Source organism: Corvus cornix, chromosome 1A (assembly GCF_000738735.6).
Source record: "Corvus cornix cornix isolate S_Up_H32 chromosome 1A, ASM73873v5, whole genome shotgun sequence".
Classification (NCBI taxonomy): domain Eukaryota; kingdom Metazoa; phylum Chordata; class Aves; order Passeriformes; family Corvidae; genus Corvus; species Corvus cornix.
The window spans coordinates 49,424,418-49,447,872 of record NC_047057.1 but is presented as its reverse complement, the minus strand read 5'-3'; the positions used below and the strand labels follow the sequence as shown (position 1 = coordinate 49,447,872).

At 45.6% G+C, this 23,455-nt stretch overlaps 1 protein-coding gene across 3 annotated transcripts in view; it reads left to right on the top strand.

The window, feature by feature from the left end:
• SGSM3 (small G protein signaling modulator 3) overlaps nucleotides 1-23,455 on the top strand; it is a 29,052-nt gene that overhangs the window by 590 nt on the left and 5,007 nt on the right. The window contains exons 1-16 of one of the 3 annotated variants that reach the window (XM_010410614.3): nucleotides 27-128; nucleotides 285-334; nucleotides 8,981-9,058; nucleotides 10,317-10,402; nucleotides 11,577-11,643; nucleotides 13,053-13,261; nucleotides 13,406-13,513; nucleotides 14,322-14,465; nucleotides 14,850-15,045; nucleotides 15,253-15,398; nucleotides 16,306-16,533; nucleotides 17,414-17,468; nucleotides 21,077-21,204; nucleotides 21,509-21,664; nucleotides 22,201-22,255; nucleotides 22,677-22,726. In XM_010410614.3, coding sequence (XP_010408916.1) covers nucleotides 9,052-9,058; nucleotides 10,317-10,402; nucleotides 11,577-11,643; nucleotides 13,053-13,261; nucleotides 13,406-13,513; nucleotides 14,322-14,465; nucleotides 14,850-15,045; nucleotides 15,253-15,398; nucleotides 16,306-16,533; nucleotides 17,414-17,468; nucleotides 21,077-21,204; nucleotides 21,509-21,664; nucleotides 22,201-22,255; nucleotides 22,677-22,726 — 1,635 coding nt within the window. In that variant the 5' untranslated portion in view covers nucleotides 27-128; nucleotides 285-334; nucleotides 8,981-9,051. Of the gene's footprint in view, nucleotides 1-26; nucleotides 129-284; nucleotides 335-6,707; nucleotides 6,896-8,980; nucleotides 9,059-10,316; nucleotides 10,403-11,576; nucleotides 11,644-13,052; nucleotides 13,262-13,405; nucleotides 13,514-14,321; nucleotides 14,466-14,849; nucleotides 15,046-15,252; nucleotides 15,399-16,305; nucleotides 16,534-17,413; nucleotides 17,469-21,076; nucleotides 21,205-21,508; nucleotides 21,665-22,200; nucleotides 22,256-22,676; nucleotides 22,727-23,455 lie in introns of those variants that run through there. The other 2 variants (XM_039571060.1, XM_019292485.2) reach the window with 2 other exon arrangements.

Below are 23,455 nucleotides of genomic sequence, written 5' to 3'. Positions count from 1 at the left end.
ATACTCATCTGCTCTCCACGCCTGCGCCTTTTCGGAGGTGCCCCAGAGGAGAGACAGTCTGTCTCCTGTCTGGCTGGGGGGAAGGAACAGTCACGAAACAGAGATGGAAATATGGCAGTATGCTCTAGGTAATGGGCACAAATAGACGTGCTGCAGGCCCTGTGATTGTCAGCTGTAATAAATGTTAGAAGGAGAGCAGGAGGCAGATGTAATTCTTCGTACCTAGTGATGTAAATCTGAGGGAGCGAAGAGCCACAGTCACGCGGATTTTAATCTCGTTGCAGGCAGTGGCTGTGGGCTCCGGGACGGCTCTTGATGTCTCTTCACAGAACTGGTAAGGGCGGGACAGAAAAAATTTCCTATGTGTCGGCTTTCCTTCCTTCCTAATTTTTTGAGGGATGCCTGATTTTAAGCAGCTACTTCCCTTCTAAAGAAGTCAGTTTAAGTGTTGGTGTGGGGGGGGTTTATGCGGTGTCATAGCTTCCTTCTCATGATGTCTCAGCCCTACTCTGCATGGCTTGCTGTGATTTTTTTTTTTTTTAAGGGGGGAAGTGGGAATAAAGTAATAGCAGTGTCTTGAGGAAATGGAGGATCCTTTAGTGCAAATAGATGGGAGAGCGAAGCAGTCTTACTGGAATTAAGATCAGTGGGGTTTTAGTAGTGCAAGACTAGGTCTTAAAATCACTCAAGAAGGAACTGTCAGGCTAGCAGGAGTGGGGCACTGCTGTGCTTTTGCTGAGCTGTTGATCAGAATACAGTTGCTGGATAATCTGAATTCTAGAATAGTTTCTCAGCTGCTACAGAGTCTGGAGTGGTTGCCTGGAAAGAAACAGCCACTGACACAAAATTCAATTTCGTTATTTATTTCTGGATTCACACAATGTATGTGTGACTGTTCCTGTGCAGAAACAAAGGCTGGAGAATTCATGAAGTAAAAGGAAAGGAAGAGGGTGAGAAGAGGCATGACATGTAATTAAAGAGGTCAGGGTGGGGACTGGTTGTGTCATGTTAATACAATGTTTATTCTGTATTTAACAGATTAAAATGACAAGTGCTGCCTTTCTTAATTCCTGTCTATGATAATATTTTGATAATGTGGTTTGATATTCTTAGTGGGATGTCATTCATAGTGACTCTTCTTCTGAAGAAGGATGAAGGGAATCCCTGAGGGGAGCAGAGGAGGGGTATATTTCTGGAGGAATTGCACTGGTCAGGGAATGATAGAGTTGAGGTGAGGAAAGTGCTGCACACCTGCTCAGGACTGAAATAATTCTTCAATTTTAGAGGTCTCTGCTAATGTTGTTTAGGTTTTTCTTCTATGCTGTGTTTTTAACCTGTCACCTCCCACAAGATGGGATCTTTTGCCAATCTCAGTGTTCTAAAGGACCATGACAATCTTAAAAAACAGAAAATAATAAAAATATTTAGCTTTTAAAAATTAATGTGTCTTACCAAGGTGACATGGTAACAGTAGAGATTATTGGTTAAGAGATCTGTGTGAGAGCTGCCAGTCTTAGTCCCATTCTTGGTGAATTGATTTGTGTGTTGCAAAATTGTTTCCCATGTTTGGTATTTGGGATGCTTTGACAAAGGAATTGGTGATACCATGTTTGAGGCAATAACTGTCTTGGAAATGGTTGGAATGATGCCTCTTCCCGACTGTTAATTGCAAACTTCTCACCTACACATCAGAAGTAATGAAAACTTAAATAAATCCTAAGGAGCATTGCAACTTTATCTGCAGTGGTAAAGTTCAGATGCTTTATATTTTGGTGTATGTGGTCCTACAGCTCTTCTAGCTAAATCAGCAATGACCCTTGCTGGTGATCTGTATCACACTGGTTATTCTAGATCCTACCCTAATTCAAATGGATATGATACAGAGAATTTGCAGCTGTCCAGAAGGAGGAGGTAAACAAACAGCTTCATTCTGTGTTGTGAGTGCAGTGTCCTAAGTGTCCCTTAAGAGATGGAGAGGTGTTGGTACTTCAGGTTTGTGTCCTCAGCCACACAAAGACTTGCCTAAACTTCTTTCTCTGCCACTCTTTAATCACAAGGTCAAGGGTTTTGGTACATAAAGCTTACACAGGGTGAGTATGTGGGAGCACTGGGGAAAATCTCACTTGTCAGCGTGTTACTGTTGATACAGGGTAGGGAAGAGAAGGATGTTGTCTTGCCAACATTTTTGAGATAGTTGAAGAGAAGAGAGTATATTGGTATTAGTATGACTACAAGAACTGTTGTTACTGCCCAGTCACTGCTGGCTGGGAAGTATTTGATGATTCAGAGATGAGAGAAAAAGTCCATAACGTGATAGTCTTTTTTTTTTCTGGAGAAGAAATCTTCCTGATCCCCAGAATCAGGAAATATCAGAGGTTTTGTCTTGTTTTGTTACAAGTGTTAACAATCATTGTATATTTTGCTTTTTTTCCTCTTAAGTTATCTGTGTATATAAATTTCTGCAGGAGCAAGATCTAAGTAGTCCAGCATGACATGCTAGATAAGAGCTTTGCAAACAGTCCTGAGAGGTGTGTTGAGTGTTACTAACCTCTTCAGAAAGTTGAGTCCTGTAAAGACAGAGCCCTAAAGGAGAAAAGTTTTGAATACTGTGGGATATACTTGCCTTAAAAGGCCATTTTCTGGAGCCAAACAAAGTGAGACCTGCTTAGAGTCCTGCAAAGTGAATCTGACTTTTTTTGCAAATACCAGAGCAAATAGTAACAAAACAGAGCTACGGGAGAGTGACCTGAATCGAGCCTTTCCTGTGCCTCGCCAAGGTAACAGCAAGCCCTGACAGCTGAACCTCTGCAAATCCTCTGAGGCTGTATCAAGGAAGAGCTGTTCTTCAGGCCCTTGTTGCATTGTCACTGGAAGCAGTAGGATGAGACAGCTTGAGAATCAAGCTTCCCCCTGTGTGAGCCTACAGGGCTGGTGATGGAGAGAGCCTCTGATGGCATTGCTTCTCACCACTCGGGACAGGAGTGTGAGACGAAACACTTCGTAATACCTGACTTTAAGGCACTACTGTCAGTAGTGTCTTTCAGCCTTTCTTTGATGGGTGCAGCCCTGCATCTCTAACAGAAGTATTTTCTTTCAAGCTTCTGTATTCAAATGAAACTGGGCAGTTGTGATTGCTTTCCACAGATATCTCATAAATAGTTTGCAGTCTTGCAATGGACCAGAAGGTAAAAAAGTCTTTGGAAAATTTTTTGGGAAAACAAATTTCTGTAGAGCTCTGCAGAGAAGTGCCCTGGCGCTGCACTGTGGTTATTTGGGTGAAAGTGCCCATTTATTGTGCAGTACTTGACTCTCATGGAAGATATGTTTGGGGTCTCCTTAGACACTAATCAGAAACCTTTGGTTTATATTTGCATGGTGGTGTCTAACATGGAATTGCCTTTACCCTAAGTCTTGAAGACTAGGGTGACTGCAGGCTTGCCTTTTTTGGCACATACAGGTTTTCTTGTCTCTGTGTTAGAAGCAAGGAGAATTTTGCAGTGCAGAAAGGATGAACACCATGCTAGTTTGTATGCTGGCCTCTTTTTTCTAACCGCATTTGATGCAGATAGAAAACCCCCAAAACTGTTGTTCCAGTACTCAATTGTAATCCTCCTGTGTGAGTTGCAAGAAGCACTCTATATTCCTGTCATGGATCTTTTCACCACTCAAATAATGGGAGTACTGGGAAAGGGGAAACTCCTCCTTTTCCGCTGATCCCAAGGGTCTTGGCTAACAAGAGGTTCTCCACAGAGGTGCGGTTCATGCTTAGCTGGCGTGTTCTTTGCTTTGGAACCAGGTAAATAAAAGGCAGTTCTGCTCTGGGAATAAAATACCTGCTGATATGTAGGAGACATCTGCATTCTACATAAGTAGGTGTTACGTAGGGGGGTTTCTGAGACAAATTTGACACACTGAACTGTGATCAGGAAGTCCATCTGTGGTCTGTCTGTCCAATGCATAAGCGGTAGGAAGCAGGATTCCGCTTTTTCACATCCTTATTTTCAAAATGGAGATGCAGTGGGAACAAAACTGAAAGTTACTGTTTTGTTCCTTTTGTGTAAACTGACAATGGTTCAGCAGCTTCAGCTCCACTGGGGCTCTCCCTGTCATTGCAGTGGGCATTGCTGGACACTGAGCAGTGCAAGGAGCAGAGCTGTTGCATGGAAGTACCTTTTAGTTACATTTCTACACTGAATTACATTTCCAAAGAGACCAGGAATCTACAAGGTGCTTTATGGCAGGAGACACAGAGTTCCAGTTTACCTTTTGCTGTCTCTGTTGCTTTAGTAGTGCCCTGAGGCAGCTGGGAGGAAACACTTTGCTCTGCAACATTCCTGCTGTCAGTATATGATCCCAGTTGGTGACTGGGCAGCACTGGAGTCCTGGGTGGTGCCTCTGGAGTCAGTGGCATAACCTGTGAGCAGCTTGCCCTCCTGCCTGCCTGTCCACCTGGCTCTGCAAGCCTCCCCCTTGGTGCTCTCCGGGTCTTGCATCCCCATTTTGAGACCTGTCCTAGGCTTTTGGTGTATCTCTGGTTCACTTCCAGTGCCACACAGAAGTGGGCTGAGGGTAGTTAAAGTTCCCAGCTCTTCATTCCCAGTCATGTTGTCGGGAGGAAGCATGAAGGCCACCTCAGCACCTCTGGCCTGCATTTGTATGTGTTGCTCAACACCCAAAGCAGTGTGAGGGTGGTTGTGGTTTGTAAGCCTTGCACAAAAAGTTTGGGATGAGCCAGGTTCACTAACACCATATTGACTCCTTAACCAGGAGCTGGGGTGTGTCAGTGTCTGTGTGGGATTCTGCATTTTTTCCAGTGCCAGGGTGCGAGGGCCAGGAACTCCCTGCATCTTGTCTGCCCCTTGCTCAGGTATGTGGCTGCGCTTTGCTCACTTATGTATTTGTGAAGTTGGAATTTTCTTCTGACTCTGTGTGCAAAGCAAATATTGACTTGTGGACTAATGGCATTTGCAGCTCCAGGATATGCCTTTGCCTGACCTGAGGGAGACACTGATGGGGGAAGGGAAGGAAGGCCAAGGGCATCCTGCTAAGAGTTTCCCTTGGATGTTTCATTGAGCAAGTCAGGATTTTAATTTGGAAAATGTAAGTTTTCTGGTTGTGAGAGTATGAAATTGCACTGCCTGATTCATGCAGAGCTTTTGTCTGATTTCTGAGAGAGGGAGATGTTAAAGTGGATCCAATCTACTTGGGATTTCAAAAGCTGAGCTGGAAGAGGCTTCTAGAACTACACCTAAGTGCATAGCCTCCTGATGGCTACGGTGACTTTCAATCACTTTTCTCTCTTCCAAAGCTTTTTTTCTTAATAAAGGAAGAGAATAGAGAGCAGTGGATACCAGCTGACAGTCCAGAGGTGGCAGTGGGATTTACTGCATACACTGTTGCTTTCTGTTCATTAAACGTAAAGGAAAATGGAGTTTTTCTCATGCGAGCTTACTGTCAGAAGAGGTGTTGTAACCATCAGAACAGAGGTGCAGTTCTTGTAACAGTGGATGAAAATTATTTTGGAAAGAATTATTATGCTTGTTCTGCTCCTTCTGATGATACTCAGTGGAGGCTCCTGCACAGTTACTGGTTGTAAAGTTCTCAGGATACAAAAACATTGCTTGATAAAATGTTTGTCTTCTGCACAGTCTGCTAGAGGTATGTTGCCTTTTTGGTGGATCCTTTTGTTGTTGCTGTTGTTGTTGTTGTTGCTAAAATCAGTGGGTGAAGAACACTCCTGGGAAGGAGCTTCTGTCCCAAAATAAAGATCCTACTGAAAGGCTCCAGACAGCGTCATTTTGTGCTTAGCACATCCAGGCCCTACCACCAGAGGCTTAGGTGGAGATCATGTGGCAAAAGAGGCCAAGCAAGTAAAACACAGGCAGCAGGAGATTGCCATCTGGTGTTTGCCAGGAGCCAAGTAATTCTCTCATACTACAGCTGTGGTGAAGAGCCAGTGTGTCCAGAGGAGGCACAGAATTGCCAAGTGGAAGTAAATTTGCAAGACTCCTTTGCAAACATCAATTTCCAAAGGACACCTGCACTGGAAAATAAACTAATTGGATATAATCCTGCATGGTGTGTGCTTGCAATTCCAACAAAGGTGTTGCAGGTAGAGTTCTTCAAATGGTTGTTCCTGGTGCTGACTGCATGCTTCCTTCGCAGTCTTCTTTTTCAGGTACACACATTCATTACACCTGTCTTCTAGCAGGCTGGAACCAGTGGTGGTGTGATTTGTTTTGGACTCTGAATTCAAAAAGTAAATCTGTGAATAACAGGTATCATTTGCATTTTAGCAAAAAGTACATTTCTTTCAAAATGTGAAGACTACCTGTGGTGTGGCCAAAATTGCTTAATACAAGAAACTTAAATTGCCTTTAAACTTGGGAGATGCTCCTTAATGTGTGGGTGGAACTGGTTTTAATTTTGTAGTACTGAGGGTTTGGGAGTTGCCATTAATATTTGTTGGATCTGATGTGTTTTTTCCTTTGTATTTCTTACTGTTGCTTGTTTTCAGAAATGTGTACACTGCAAATAACAGCAATTTCACACATGTGGTTTCATAAGCTTTTTGTTACTTGCTATCTCCTGGCTAGGAGAGCTTGAGAGTTGCTTTAGGTTTATATCCCTCAGTCAAAGGAAAGACCTTACTGTGTCATTCCCATATACCAGGTATCCTCCTCCTCCTCCTGGCCTGCACTAGGTGGTGCCTGGCTGTGTCAGTTCCTGTGGTGCTGGAAGGGCTGGTATAGTGGTCTCAGCACCTTCTCTTGGAGATACCTGGCCCTGTGGGCAGTGCCCAGGGCAGTGTCTCCATGTGCCACAGCAGGAGCCTTCCCTTGGTGTGATTCATGCCTCTCACCCTGCCCTTCTGCACAACCACGCCAGCAGCAAGGTAAGCCTCACGCTCTCTCTGGGCTCTGTCCCAGATGGGTGCTTGCAGGAAGGTTTCTATGGGAACCAGGGGCAGGAAAAACCTGCCCACCAAGTTCAGTGCTGTAAAGTCAGGGACAGGAGGGCAGGCAGGGGAGTGATCCCCAGCAAGGCGGAGGCCAGTGTGTGATGACGTGGACAAGGGAAGGTGTTCCATCTGCTACACCTGTCTTGGGACAAGGAGAGACTCACTCAGTGCTCTCCTGTTTCCAAGCACTGTGGTTAATTCCCTTATTATGGGTTTTTTTCTCAGCCGCATGTCTGACACCTTGGCCTGGCTCCTCTGCAGCAGGTTGGGTCAGCAGTGGTTGTGCATGCAGTGAAGGTTAATAATGGCTGAGGGGAATCCCTGCTCACAGGCTTGAGGCACTGAGGATGGATTCGGGGCACAGGCAATGAGAAGCATGGCAGACATACCACATGGTAACTGCATTCCTAATAAAAGTCATTGGGAACAGGGTTAACTGGGCTGAGAACAGGCAGGGGAGAAGAACCTTGCAGGCTCAGGAACAGAACAGCCATGGTTGCAAGGCAGTGAAAAAAGCATTAAAATACCTTCACAGTGATGCTGAAAGGAAAGTAAGTGTTGTCTGCCAATTTACCTGCTTGGGGTGCACACTGTGTGTGTTCCCAAGTAATACAAGCATGCAGATGCTCATTTGGTAATTGTTGAGTCTTCAACTACTAACCGAAGAGTTGGTGCTAAGGGAACAAATGGGACTAGAGTGATGGGAAGAGCAGACAAACGTTTGCAGAACTGGTGGATATGCAACTGACCATCCTGTGGACAGCATTACTTCTCAGAAACAAAAGTTAGATTTTATTTGTTTGTTTGTTTGTTTCTTTGTTATTCTTTTTCCCCTAAGAGTTGGTGTCAGAACGGAACAGAGTGTCTGTTCATCCATGCTGGCCTTTCTCCAGCAGAGAGCTGTTTAAATCTGTGAGGAGGAAACCTTATCATTTGTGTTCCTGGACACAGCTGCTTTTTATGCTTTTGCAGTGCTGTACAGCTGCTTATCTTGGAGTGCTCTAGCAAGTCACTTCCTGGCTGCAAGTGCTCACTGGAAAGCTCACTAAGATGCAAAGGCAATATAACCTTGTACTAACCAGCACTGTGAAACAACTTGGATAGGGCTTGTGGGATGAATCCCTGGGGTTCCTCCTTTTAGCACCTTACAGTTACAAGTAGCTTTACTGAAAAGGGAAGCTGGAAAAACCATCCTAGATGTGCAAATGTTAGTTTCTCCCAGGTTCTTTCCCAAGGAAGTGTGAGTGACTGATATATCCCAGCACTGTATCTGCTTGGTAGAGGTGGCTCTTGCTGTCTCCCACACACAAATTGTAAGGTTGATCTTAAAAGTCCAGAATCTCTCTCTTTGATTACTGAAATATTCCATTGTTTTCCTGGAAATCCCCATAGAAATCCCCATAAAAATCTGCTGTTACCGAGTGTCGGGAAAGCAAGGAGGGGAGCTCTGTCGCCTGATTTAGTTCAGAGGAGCCTGGTTCCAGACTCATTGCAGAGGTACTTGATAGCATCTTGTCCACATCCACATCCTTCAGGGAGTTGTCCACAGTCCTACACACTTTACTCCTGGTGCTGCTCTGAAAATCTCTTTTGGACTTACTGCATCTAATGATACCCTCTTAAACCTTTTTCACCATTCCTGTCCCTTCTTCATGGTTAATGTCTTCAGAGAATGATGATGTATGGTGTGTTTTTTCAGTTTACATAATTAAATACAGGACTCACAATGTGCAGTGGAAAAGGTGGTAAAAGTTGACTTGTTTTTGACATTCTTTCAATCAGCAATGCTGTTATTTTCACAAGAAATTTGGCAAATGACAGTGTGCTCTTTCTAGCTGGTCAGTAGGTATGAAACCAAAAGGAAATTCCAGTCTCTGGAATTTATTTTTTGTGGGGGTAGAACTTAAAGAATTTAATTTTCATGTGAGGAAGTTGTGTGTGAGGGGTCTGTCAGTCCCCCACCACGTTCTTAGATGCTAATTGAATTCTCTCATCACCCTTTTTTTCTTTTTATAACAGGAATGTAACACCTCTGTGGACAGCATTTCGGGACCTGCTGACACCTGTGCCACTCAGCCTTGCCTAGTGCGATGTCAGGTGAGCACACAGAAATGGCCGCAGTATCTTCTTGTTTGGTTGCTTGCTCTGTCTGCAGCTGAAACTTCATTACAAAGGTTTCTGGGTCCAAGAGCCATTCTTTACATGAACATACTTTCTGGTCAGATTGAGAGAGAGGAAACTTTGTGACCCAGCAGCCTTTTCACTCAGGGTGAACTCAGTTCCTTCTCTTACCACACAGAAACTTTTTCAGCCATTGAACAGAGAGGAAGAAGGAGGTTGCAATGTGGTCTACCTTCCCCATTTTTCATTAAGATTTGCTTGGTTCTGTTCTCCTCCCAAGATTTCCCCCAAAGTGAGTGGCTCACAATGACTGTGAGAGATTTTTGCTGTACAGTGGTAGCTCTAGGGCAGGCAGAATGCTGAAGAATAACTGGAGTTCAGTTGTGGACTGCTGAGATACAAGCTTTACTAAAACTAGGTCTTCTCCTTCATGTAGAAGCCAGCTTTCCCACCTTGTACTTTTTTCTAAGCCTTCCTTCCTGGTCCAGCTGGTTATTTCAGGGCACATAACCATGGGGAAGACAATGCTTCAAAGCCAAGTAAACCTTTGTCTTGCTGATAGAACAGTTGAAGACTTGAGACGTGTTTGTCTGCTTCAACTGCAGTACTTGTTGTCTGCTTGTATTCCAAGGGAAGCTGTTCACTGGGACTCTGCCCAAGTCTGGAAGGGTGCTTGTCTTGAGCACAAAAGACCAAGATCATAGGCATACTTTCATTGCTACAGCTCTCTACACATGGTCTGACAATATCCCAGCCGGCAGGGAAGAAAGGGAGCAGTTGAGCATCTTTCTGAGGACTCTGATTTTCCATTCTGGTACCTGGGTGACAGAGTTTCAGGGAACCTCTGGAGTGCTGCTGATGCTAGTCCATAGGAGGCATTTACTTCTGCAAAGTAATAGTTATTTGGTGATGATTCCCCTGGCTTGTTGCTGATCACAGAGCTTTTCCAAGCAGGTGAGTGATCATATGATGCCATGGAACTATTTCTCTTCCCTATGAATCACTTTCTTAGAGGGAACTCCATTTGGCTTTTTTGCCTCTTTTGCTCAATAATAAGGAACAAAGCCATCTGAAATTACTGGCTTCCTTGGTGAAGTGGGAGCTGTCTCAGTGTCTAGAATAGCAGTAGCAACAAACTGATGAGTTAGTCCTTCCCATGCTGGAACAGTCTGTATTGACACCAAGGGTGTTCTTCCAGGTTTTCACTGCTACGTGTTGATCTCTTTCTGTTTAGGCCATCACACTCCCTCTGCTGGGGGTCCCTTCTCAGCACTCACACCCAGCATTTGGCCTCAGGAGATCCTGGCAAAATACACACAGGTACAGTGTGGGGCAGGGTGGGGATGTTCTCTGGCTCTGCAAAAGTAGAGGGATCCTGGTGTTTTCTGGTGGTCTCTGAAAGCCACAGGGAAAAGGAGGGAGAGGTGCACTTTTCCTCCGGTGCTTTGGTTGTGGACTTCACATGTTTTGTGGTTGCATCCTGGCTCTTGCAAGAGGATCTTGCAGAGTACAAAGAAACTTGTGTAAATTATTTCCCTGTTGTTTTGCAACTATTGCTCCACTGTAAAAATGTTGACACCCTCAGGGAGCCTCTGTCATCATCAAGCTACTCTGGATGGCTTGTGCATGGCAGGAAGTGCTAGCCTCAAGCTTGTTGCCAGGTGGGTAGAGCAGGAAGGAAGGAAGCAGCTGTGGAATTTTGTAACTTAGCCACAGTGTTTGCTGAAAGCAGAGTAGAGCTTTTTGTGAAGCTATGTGGGCAGTGCTTCTTGCTTCTTGGGTGCTGCCTGGGTGCAGTGCTTGCGAGAGTCCCCACAGGAGGCACAGGTGGGCTTGTGGGAAAGGGGAAAGAGCAGTAGGTTTTTACTCCTGGAAAAAGCCTGGTTGTAACCTCCAGTGCATATCCCCTAATACGCCCCAATGCCAACCATGAGCACAGATGAGGAAGGTTGAGATTTGGGTCCTGGACCTTAAGTTTCTTTGGCCTCTAATTTGGACTTGCCTAACAGGTGCAAATCCCAGTTTTGCCCACTGCCTTTCAAAGGAAATTTGAGAGCAACAGGCAGGAGATGGAGTGGTGCAGGAAGCTGAATTTGCAGTGTGTGTGCAGAGGTAACAGGAAGGACTGCTCTGTATTAGTGATGCAGACCATAAAGACCACTTCAGCTGCTGTGTGTATATTCCTCAGTCCATGAGGAGGGCTTCCTATTGCTCCAGGGGGGCAGTTCTGATCTTCATAAGATGGTGAGCTTAAGTCCTGCTGGGAAAATCTGTAGGTTTTTTCCATGGAGAAGTCAAAATGGGAATGGCATGCAACATCTCCTCAGCTGGAAATTGTAGTGCAAGGCTTTAAAAATTAAAGGGCCAAGGGCTTTAGTTGCTCAGAGGACACAGTGTGGATAGTGGTGGGATGGGGCAATATCCACGTGTCTGTGTTCAGTTATTCAGTGATAAACTGCAGAAAACGTCTGTTTTCCTTCCTCACATCTCCCAGAAAGAAGAATCTGTCGAGCAGCCAGAGTTCCGCTACGATGAATTTGGTTTCCGAGTTGACAAGGAAGGTAAAACTGGTCCTGTCCCTCCAACATGCACTGTGTCCAGCCCTTCCCATGCTTTCAAATGTGGTGGGATTTTGCAACTGTCCTGTACTAGATCTTGTCTACCCACCTGTTTCTGTATCCTGCCATTTGTAATCAAGTGCATTAGACGTGCTGGCCTTATGGAAGTCCAGAGCATAGACTATGCAGCAGTCATTTCCATCCCCTTACATTTGTGCCACGGGTAAGAGGGAGAAAAGTTGAGAAGTTACCATTTCCATTAGCAGCTGCATGCTGGGAAAGGGCAGCCTTCCCAGTTCACAGTGGGATCTCCATTGTGTTCAGTAGCACTGCAAGGGCTCATAGCAGGCACAGTGAAATGTGTTGTCTGTTGAAAAACTCATGACCAAGGTGAGTGGTGATATGTTCTGCCCACCTCAGCATCTCGGCGAAGTGCGGGGTAAATTGTAGGGGAAAAACCTACATCCTGGTTTTTCTGCAAGCTATGGAGGCAGGCAACCACATAGAAGGAGGCATGGAGTGCTATTGCAGCTGAGCATTGAACTACAACAGCTGGCTGCCTTAGCAAAGAGGAAGAGAAAGGAGTGGGAGATGTAGGAATTGTTTCATGTGCTCTGGGGTTGGTCATTCCCAGGGCTCAGGCTATATAATGTAAGGGGAGAAGTTGTTTGCGTGTGTGCCCTGAGGCACCTTGAGTCATAGAGGATCCTCTTTGAAGCAGTGACCTGAAGATGAGGACAGAACACAGTGGTTTCTTTCAGCCAGAGCATTTGGTAGACCTGTGCATTATAAAATCAGCAGAAATATTTGAAGCACATTATTGGGATGTATTATATGATGAAGGACAGAGTGCCTTATGTCAAACCTGTCCTTGTGCGAAAGTATCTATTTTGGGAAGCCAGCCTCAGGTTAAGGTGCTCTCTCATTGGGAATTTGGAAGTGTCCTTATTAAAGCTTTTTTGGTGATTAAATATCCCCAGAGTTAACATTTTGCACCTCATTACTTCCATGAACATATAGCTTCTGCTTTCCAGCTCTGAGGCTTGCTATGCTTTTGTCAGCCTGATTTACAGATCCTTACAAAACCCAGCAGGATAACTGCTTCCAGGATCTTGTTTAATTCCAGCCACACTGTGCTCTAAATCATGAGTAAGTAGAGACTAGAAGGCTGCCGACAGCTGCTTAGTTCTCAAGGTCCCAAGCCTTTTGCTTATGACCATAAAAATTGCTGCATGGAGTAGGCAGTTAGAAACCAACCTTTGCCTTTCCATGCTCTGACTGGAAGAAATTAATGTTTTGAATGTGCTTTTTTCAGATGGCCATCCTGTTCCCCACCCCGCCTTGTGTTCATTTCCTCTCCTGTTCCCTCTCTCACTTGTCTCCATTCCTTTCCCTTCCCTTTGCTGAAGCAGATGGTGCTGAGCCAAACTCCAGCAAGCTTTTGGGGGTCCCTCTGACGGAGGAGCCGCAGCAGAGGCTCAAGTGGCAGGCTCATCTGGAATTCACACACAACCATGATGTGGGTGACCTCACCTGGGACAAAATTGAAGTCACCCTGCCACATTCAGACAAGCTGCGCTCCCTGGTGCTGGCTGGCATCCCACATAGCATGAGGCCACAGGTGAGAGTGCTGCCTGTTCTGGGCAGGCACTCCTGCCCAGAGTACGAGATCATGGAGTGGGATCTCTTGGTTGAGGGGGTGCCAGATTATGGCCTTCTGTGGCTGGCTGAGTGACTTGTATCTCTGTTCACCTTGTCCCCCCAGCTGTGGATGCGCCTTTCAGGGGCTTTGCAGAAGAAGAGGAACTCAGAGATGTCATATCGGGATATCGTGAAAAATAGCTCTAATGATGAAACCATTGCTGCCAAACAGGTAGGAGATACTTCCTAGTGCTGAGTGGGAAGAAGGGCAAGATTTGCTGTGTGAGGGGGAAGGGGTGTCTGCCTGACACCTGCAGCAGGGGCAGTTGGGAGGATGTGTGGTTAAATCCTACTAAAGCTTAATCCTGTGGGGCATATTTCTCCTTGTTTTTGTTGGAATAGCAGTTGTTTAGCTCTGCTCTTTCCTAGGACAGCGGGGAAAGGGTTTGATCCATGCTACTTGTAGACTAGAAAACAATGCTGCAGTTGCATCTCAGCAAACATCCCGGTACTCCCTGAGGGAAGGGAAGGGTGAAAGGCTGGCAGGTGCACCCCTGTTGAGGTTGTGGCAGCTGCTTTCCGGGCTTGTCTTTGTTCCCCCAAACAGAAAGTTTCCAAACACCAACAAGACTGTTAAAGGGTGTTTTCCCTCTTCCTTTGACCTCACAGATTTGGCCAGGTTGTTGGTTTTTCTCTGGAATACGTTTGTTGGGAAGGCTTGAAATCCAAGCAGATGAAATTCCCAACTAGTGTGTGTTTACTATTGTCAGTGGTGAAACTAGGGTCTGAGTTAGGTAAGTATTTCTAGGGATTCGGCAAGTCACTGTCTGCGCTGGCATTTTCCCACGTGTCAGTGAAGGCTGTTTAACTGACCTCAGGTGCTTGGACAGGGCCACCTTCTTTGGTGCCTGAGGACTTACAGGTGGGTGTAGGAAGGCAGAGTTCCCTGAGGCAGGGGTCTAGGTGGAAGTGCAGAAAGCTGAAGGCAGTTTTTCAGATGCTGCAAGCTGACTCTGTCCGTGTTTATGGCTGCCTGACAGATTGAAAAGGACTTGCTACGCACAATGCCCAGCAATGCCTGCTTCTCCAACATGAACAGCATCGGGGTGCCACGGCTGCGCAGGATACTACGGGGACTTGCCTGGCTCTACCCAGACATTGGATATTGCCAGGGCACTGGCATGGTAACCTGCTTTCAGAGTGTCTTTGTGACAGGGATCAGTTTGTCTCTGGTTGCTACACCAGAGAATGATTTGAGGTAGTGCTGGCAGATACTGTGGTCTCCAGATGAGCTGAAGAGAAATCCCTTCCACCTGGAATACTTTTCCTAAGGAGGGGAGAGCAGAGTAGCATCACACATCCAAAGATACGGAAGACTTTGGTTCATCTGTTGGGGAGGGGGCAGTAGTTATACTGAGGAGAAGTCCCTTCATTGGAGATTGCAGGAGAGCTCCTGCAGAAGGAAGATTTTTGTCACTTAGATACTGGTCTATCTCTCCATGTGAGAAAGTGGGGAAAGAGTTCTATTCCTCTTAGGACATGCAGTTTTTCTTCCTTCAAAATCCTAGGTGGCTGCCTCTCTGCTGCTCTTCTTGGAGGAGGAAGATGCCTTCTGGATGATGTGTGCTATCATCGAGGAATTGGTTCCTGCCTCCTACTTCAGCACCACCCTCATGGGTGTGCAGACAGACCAGCGTGTCCTGCGGCAGCTCATCGTGCAGTACTTGCCCCGCCTGGACAAGCTGCTTCAGGAGCATGACATTGGTAAAAGTGTGCCCTGGAAACCATAGCTTTTCTTGCCAGGGTGAGATGCAGACAAAGAGTTCTTTTTTCACAAAGGGGAGCATCAGGGAGAGGAGCAAACCTCCTGCCCCTGGAGGCAATGCATGGAGGACAGCCCTTAGAAGAGTCCACCTTCACTGATTGACTGACTTCTTCTGTTGTGATTATTTTCCATGTCTCTGTTCACAGAGCTCTCCTTGATTACCTTGCACTGGTTCCTCACCTCTTTCGCTAGTGTTGTCCACATCAAACTGCTGCTGCGTATTTGGGACCTCTTCTTCTACGAGGGCTCTCTGGTGCTGTTCCAAGTCACTTTGGGCATGCTAAGTATGAAGGTAATTCCCAGCTCCTCTCCCTCCTTTGTAGTACTTCAGTGTTTAACTGAGATTTTGAGGCAAGAAGGTTTTGTATCCACTTGCTGTATGTGGTTTGGAAGTGTGTTAGGGAAGACAACTTCCTGCTGCCTTCAGAATGGGAGGCTGTGAAAAACTTCTAAGGCACCTCACAGAAATTAGAGATTGCTGTTTCCTGTGCATATCTCATTTGTTGGCACATAATTAAACCTCATCAGCTGCCATCCTCTAATCAGTCCAGATCCCAACCTGAGAGTCCATCTTACCTGAACCAAGATACCTCTTGATTTTGCACAGTCTGGGAGGAGAGAGAAGCTGAAGTTGTGATCATCTGGGAAGTTTTGGATGGCACTGCTGAATGCTCTAAGAGATGAGCGTTGTCCTGACTGCATTTGATTTGGCTGCCCTGATCTTTTCCTTTTTTGTGTGAAAAACAGTTTTGTATTCAGTTTGCTGTGTGAAGGACAAGGGTGATCTTGCTGGGAGTAAGGGGAAGTTGGAGCACAATTTGACATGGTCGGTGCTCCAGAGTGCAGCTTCCATTCTCTTATCCCTAGCAAGATCCCTGCTATGACCAGTCCTAGTGGTTGGTGCAGAATAGGTTTGAGTTTGGTTTTCTGTGCTGATTTGATTTCCTTTCAATGGTGAGTGCCGTGATTCAAAAAAATCCCAGCTAGAATTCTGGGAGGAGAGGGCAGTAGAGTAGTAAAAGATGCTGTCCCCCTCTCAAAAGTAGCTTGAACTTTTCCTGCTGAAGGGTTTTTTAATGTAATTTTCTGGTTGTACCTGCCCAGGCTGTACGCTGAATGTAAAACTGCATCTAGCAGCCTCAGGAGCACAGCTGTCGTGTTCACCACTCCATGAGGCAAAAATAACTGTGTTGTTGCAGGAGGATGAGCTGATCCAGTCCGAGAACTCTGCCTCGATCTTCAACACGCTGTCAGACATCCCGAGCCAGATTGAGGACGCAGATGTGTTGCTGCGGGAGGCCATGCGCGTGGCCAGCTCGCTGACGGATGTAGCGGTGGAGACCCAGCGCCGCAAACACCTGGCCTACCTCATCGCTGAGCAGGGGCAGCTGCTCAACTCCAGCACCACTGTCAACAATCTATCCAAAGTGAGTGCACAGAGTCCCACCTGCCTCTGCTGCTCCCTTTTTACCATTCCCTTATGTATTCCCACCCAATTACGGTTTGTGAGCAAGAGGTCTTCCTGTTTGGGAGGATTTTTGGGTCCAAGGTAATCGTTATCCAGTGGAGAAAATGTATTTGGAAGTTCTATACCAATTAAATGGTGCCAGATCTGTCCTTGTTGATAAATCCCCAGATGAAAGGGATATTGGCAATGATTGTAATTATTATTCGTGAGAGTTATGATGATATGTGATGCATTTCATTAATGGAAACTTAAAGAAACAACATATGCTTTTGGCAGAATTTGCTTGAAGCACACAGAGAGTAGGAACTGGGTTTAATCCATTAGTAAGAAACTGGTATGCTAAAATAACCTTGAGAGGTTGAGTCAGAAAACAGCAGCAGCTGCTTTTGAGAAGCCTAATTAAAAATGTGCCTGTGTTTAATCTTGGACTGAGATCCACAGTTGCAGACAAGACACTCAGGCAGTTCTAAAATTTAATAGCTATCCACTTAGAAATTTATATACAATTACATGTGGAACTGCTTTTGACAAAAAATAGAAGTAGAATTAAAATTTTTTACATGGATCATGGTTGATTCTTGGACTTCAATTATGCCTTTGTAATAATTAAGGTATAAATAACCTGTTGCACTTGGAGCAGATGAAGCAGTAGAGCTGATTCAATGTGTTAGGACTAGAACAACTCTTGTCTAAAACTGCCTCTTCACTGGCCTGCCCCTTCTAGAGGTAGCTGTCAGGACCCCTTGCCCAGAGCTGACTGGTGTGGAGGGTTGCTTTATTTTATTTCTGAAATCTGTCCTAATGTGTGCACTTTGTTCTCTCTCTTCCCTCTCCCTCAGATTGTGCGGCGCAGGACTCAGCGCAGGAAATCTGGCATCACCTCTCTGCTTTTCGGTAAGGACAATCCCACGCCTTTCATGTGTTGATGTAGTTGATGGCTACAGCAGCTTAGGACGGAGGGGGGAGCAGGCAAAGCAGGGAAACATTGGGATAGAGGGATTGGAGAGGAGGGAGTCAGAACTGAAGAATGAGAGGGAAGAAGTGCAGTTTATTACTTGCTTTCTTTGATTTGAGCCCAGAAAGTAAATTTTAGGTTAGACAGTCCATGAATGGTAACCAGCAGCAAATGCAGCTCAGCCCAGCTGTAATGTCCTTTTTGCACTGACCAAAAGGTCAAACACATTTTCTGGCAGACCTTCTGCAGCCCACAGTCTGGATGTGGTACTCTCTGATCTTACTCTGCTCAATTCAGGAGCATCTCTGAAGATCTGAGACAGGACAGGATGTCTAGTGTGTCACCCATCAAAATTATAAATGAAAACATCACTTTATTTTCCCTTATTCTGAGAGTTCAATGTTGTGAATGCTTTTGACTCTTAATTTTCTTCACTTACAAGCCAAGCCAGCGTATATCCAGAAAGGGCATAGTCAGAATAGCTTTTGCATGGGTTTAAGAGTAACTTATTTCTTGACTCCATGAGAGCCCTCTCTCCTGTAAGCCCCACTGTCATCACCTTACTTGAAATTGGCTAGCTTTCTTGAAATTGCCACATGTCACCACAGGAATTGTTTTTCCAGAAGAAGACAACATACTGAATTTACAGGGCTCAAACTGTGTTCCTGTTGCGGTTGAAAGGCCTGAATAAATCTAAAAATGGGCTTTACTGTTCTTTCCACAGAGCAGCTTTTCTTATGTTCTCCAGGAAGCTGATATACTGTCACAGGCTTCCTACAAGTGCACAGAGCATTACATAGAAAATACTCATAATGCTGTAAAGTCAAGCATGCAGAAGTGAAGAAACACAGGAAAGTTGCTTGTGCAACCTAAACTCAGAGCTTTTGTATGTAATGTTATCATACAGTCGGTACAGACTGAACTGGCAGGAACTTGGCTGCCACATGCACCTTTCTTGTGTCTCAGTCTCCTTGACTGTGTTTGAGTATTTTTATGGAGGTGATAATGAGTTATACACATGCACAAAGATAAACTTTAAGTTCAAGCTTCAAAATATATCAGTGGCAGAACCAAGATAATTGATAGGGTTTTCTCATTTTAGTGGCGCTTCTGTACAATGACCATCATGTTTTTTACCTACATTATTCTTTATATTTAAAATGTTGGTTAAAACTGAGAAGTTGTCATCCTGCAGCAGTTGACCACAATGGAAAAATTCAGCCCAAGTGAGAGGAAGGAAAGCTTGGGTGTGATAAATCCACCCTCTACTGTGAACTGACAATCCATCCATCCTAAATGTAAAGTCTGCTGCCTGTGATAGTTACTGCTTAGAACTGGTACTTAGCCCTCATCTGGGAGGGAATGAGAATTTACCCAGAGCTTAATTCTTCTTCGATTGAATTCAGACGTGGTAGTAACTTGGACAGGAGTCATAGAATCACAGGAGCACTGTTTAGAAGAGACCTCTCAGCGTCTGTATTCCAACAGCTCCTGCTCGAAGCCAGACTCTTGCTCATGCTAGATCAGGTTGGTCAGGGCTTTCTCCAGCTGAGATTCAAGGAGTTGAACCAGATTTCCAATGCAGGAATAGAAAGAAATAACGAAAGGTAATTTGGTGGAGAGCAGAGTGAGCCAGATGTGTTTTCCTGTTGTGTGGGCATTGCACCAAGGGAATGCAGTAGAGCTCATCCTGTGCAGAGCTGTGCAGCTCGTCAGCCTTTGAAGGCTCAACGTAGAGCCTCCTCACGTGTGGCTGATCATGCACTGGTTTCCTGTTTGGAAATGTACGTGTTGAAGTTTGAAAGTGTACGTGTTGAGTGCAGTGAGGTGAGGCTGGGGGACATGCCAGCTGCCTTCCGCTGTACCATGTCCACTCTAACGTGGGAGAGTGTGGAACTTGCTTCCCATGTCTCCTGCTTGTGTTTGGGTAGGATTGATCTGAGAACAGAGGGAAGAGCATGGTATTTTGGCCAGATGGGACTGAGAGATGACAGAAAGAATCAATGATCTATGTAAATGAGAGGAGCCCACAGAGCTAGTGTGGCTGTGGCTGTGGTTTAGTTTCTTCTCTAGTTGCATTCTATTTTAGCAGCGTGAAATTTCTGGGAATCCCCGACATCTATGTGCTCACCTACCTGCAATCTTTGCATCTCTGAGTAGTAAGAGTTCTTGCATGCTCTGTATCCTACCCCTGGACACAGAGGGGGAGATTTTCTTATTTTTTTATTGCTTGGACTGGGAGCAACTGTGCCCCACAATTCTTCTAGTCCAGAAGCAAAGTTCAGTTTTCTGTTAAGCTCTGTGTATCCGATGTATCTCAAATAATTTAATGTAGCAAAGAAAACAATTATAAAAATAATTTTAAATCTAATTTTGTGCTTCTATATACGTTCCTAAAGTTTGGGTCTTTTTAATTAGGATCACATGATTAAAAGATACTGTTAATAACTTTTCAATTAGCAGAAGCTTAATGTGTATATAGCTGTTGCAGCAGCTGTAGCTCAGGCCATGCTCTATTCATATTGTTTTCTATAATGCTGCTAGAAGATAAGCAGGGTACTAATTTGCTAGCCAGTGATTTTCTTGGCTCCTGAATAAAAGCTGTGTTTGTATAAACATTGGAGTTCAGTGAAAAATACGTTTATTTAAATGTTCATTTTGTTAATCCAGCTACCACATCTTCAGTATATTGTAGTGAGAGCAAAAATAGATATATGAAAGTACACTTTGAATTTAATACAAAAGGATTTTTTTAGAAAAAGAAGCAAATGGTTCATTGTTCCCAAACATCATGTACCCAGTGTGTAAGGCATTCAGATACATTAACTGTCTAAAGAATCCATCCCATCAGGTATCCTTCTGCATAAAGTAATAGACGTAGGCTGTCAAAACCCTGGGGGGATTAGTGATAGTTGAAAGATGCTTTGGTAACTTTTACTTTGGCTCATGACCATTTTTATACACCCCAAACCTTTGAAGCGTGGTTCCTAAGGAGGTTGGTCTAAAGCAGGTGGTGGCTTTGCTCTTGTGGCTCTGACTTCACAACTGGGACAGGAAAGTGGGCTGACTTGGTTTTTCAAATCTTTTCCAAGACTCAGTGAAGAATGTGTTCTCAGCCTGTGAGTTATACAAATATCAGAAGTAGTTCCACCAAAAGCTGATTCAATTTCAAGATAATTTCAGTTGAACAGGATTACTGCAAGTTCTCCAGCCTTGTGTGCCACACTTCAGCTGACTATATATTGTAGACACTTCTCTAAAGTAGTAGCTTGATATACTGAGTTTCCCAGACAGATCAAAGATGACATATCCCAGTTCCATGTGTGGTTTGAAGTACCATCTCCTTAAAATTCGATGCAGCCAAATTGGTATTTGCTATTTATGTTATTGAATAGATTGGCAGTAAGTACTTGCCTTAGTCTAGGTACTTCCGGTTAGGCTTTTTTGGTTTCTTCAGAACCAGTAATTTCTAATGGTAACAAAAAATAAATACCACGTACTTGTTTTCCTTCCTTGGCCTTCCCTCTGGCTGCGTGGGTTCCACCAGGGGATGATGATCTGGAGGCACTGAAAGCCAAGAACATCAAGCAGACAGAGCTGGTGGCTGACCTGCGTGAGGCCATTCTCCAGGTGGCACGGCACTTCCAGTGTGTGGATCCCAAGAACTGCAGCATTGTGAGTGGAAACAGCTGGATCTGCACTGCTGTGTGCTCCAGGCATTGGTTTTGAGTGTCCACCACAGAACAGGGCTGTTCAAATGCTCCTGAAGTGTGGGCTTGAGAAAGAACATGCCAGGTGTAATGGCTTGAGGGTGAGGCTTGCTTAACCCATTCCTGGTGGAGGAGGGCTGTGCTGGGAAGTTGTCTGCTGGCTAAGAGCAGGAAAAAAGTTGGGAACAGGGGCAGGCAAGCTTTGGCAGATAGCTGGGAGTCACCTGTGGCTTTTCATTCCTCTCTGCTCTTATGTGCATGCCTGCTAGGATCTGACCCCGGACTACAGCATGGAGAGCCACCAGCGGGACCACGAGAACTACGTGGCCTGTTCCCGTAACCGGCGCCGCCGAGCCAAGGCACTGCTGGATTTTGAGCGCCACGATGACGATGAGCTGGGCTTCCGCAAGAACGACATCATCACGGTGTGTCAGCCGAGGGGACAGGCACCGGCGGGAAATGCAGACCCAGCTTGTTTGGGGGGTTGCACTACCTCTCCTGCAGAGAAAGAAGGGAGAAGATAAGCTCAGAGCCCAGTTGGGAGCCCAGGAGAAACGGCTGGTGCTCCTGGGGGCTGCCTGGGGATGAGGCAGTGTGTTTCTGTGAGTGTTGTCTTGTGGGTCGTTCTCGCTGCCACCACAAAGTCCCTTTCCTGGCTGCTGTACAGATGTGCAAAACATGGATTTGGTCCAACCCAAGTCCCTGTTTAACACTGCACACTGAATTGTGGGAAGACTGTAAAAGCATCCATTTGCATTTAACTGTGAGCATCCCATCTGGAATTGGGGAGAACAGGATGTTTGCATTAGCTTTGTCCCCTTGAAGGCCCTGGGCCATGTGAGAAGAGAACTGTGACAAAGCAGTTGAGAAGAAAGCAGTTCCTCATTGTGGATATAAAGCCAGGCAGCTGTACCCCACCTGCCGCTGCAACCTCTTCAGCTGGCATTTTCCTCTTTTTCAGATCATTTCCCAGAAGGATGAGCACTGTTGGGTGGGAGAGCTGAATGGACTGAGAGGTGAGAACAGGATGTGTTGCACTGGGGAGAGTGGGGCCAGATGCAGAGCATCCATTCATCTAAAACAACTGCTCTGGCAGCAAAGGGTGTGCCAGGCACCCAGAGTATCTGCCAGGGACAAAGGAAATGTATGAGAGCAGTCATGCAGCAGTGACCTGGTTACTTCTTGCAAACGGCAAGTTTAGGCCTCATCCTCTTGGCACGGGGTGGTTGGGTGCATGTCACCACTGCTGCATGTGGGCAGTGCCCTGCAGTTGACTTTCTCATGCAGCTGCCTTAATTATTGTGATTTTGAGGCTGCTTGCTTCCTTCTTTGGGGTTGGGCCCTATGAACTCTGATTTATTCTCAGCTCCCACTGGGCTTTGTGTAAGGATTTCTCAGTATCTTTGTCAGGCTTATCTCTTTGTTCACTCTTTGTAGGTTGGTTTCCTGCAAAATTTGTGGAGATCTTGGATGAGCGGAGTAAAGAGGTACTTAAAAAACCCCACAACTACAAAAAACCCCACATTAAAAAAAGGGTTGTGTCATAACTGAAAAAAACACAGTTGAAAAGAGCCACAGATTTCCCTCCTTCAGTCTGTTTGCTTTCTCTGGCCATTGAGTGCTTTGTGATGTGATCAGGCAGCTTATCTTCCTAAGCCTGTTTGCTCAACTTCCTCATGCTGACCAAGCAGTGAATGAGGGCTGGGCTGCCAGGGGCACCTGTGTGGAATGCCTGGGGTTGCAAGGACCGTAGAGATGAAAGCTGAGAAAGCAGCAGGGAGAGAAGCAGGAGGATCCTATTGGGCAGTGTTTCTGTCTGCTCCCAGCTGCCTGTGTTCTCTTCCTCCTTTGAGGCTGTACCTATGGATCCTGCTCATGCTTTGTGACCATGACAGTAAAGTCTCCCCAAACAGCTGTGCCCAAGGGGACAGTTGCTGTCTTAGTTCCTCTTACAGCTGGCAGTGATGAGACGGCACTTACCTATAGGAGATACTTCAATATGCCCTCAAGGTTGGGGTAGTGTGTATGAGACAAACAGCAGCAGCTGTTGACCTAAGCAATTTTCAGGGGAAGTGGAGAAGGCCCAGTTCTCCCTCTTCTCAGCATTTGGGGAGTGAGGAAGAGCTCAAAGTCTTACCCTGGAGGCCCAAGAGAAGCCCCCAGAGAGATGTTACTATTGACATCTCACTTGCTTCCTTCCCCATCTCTCAGGGCTG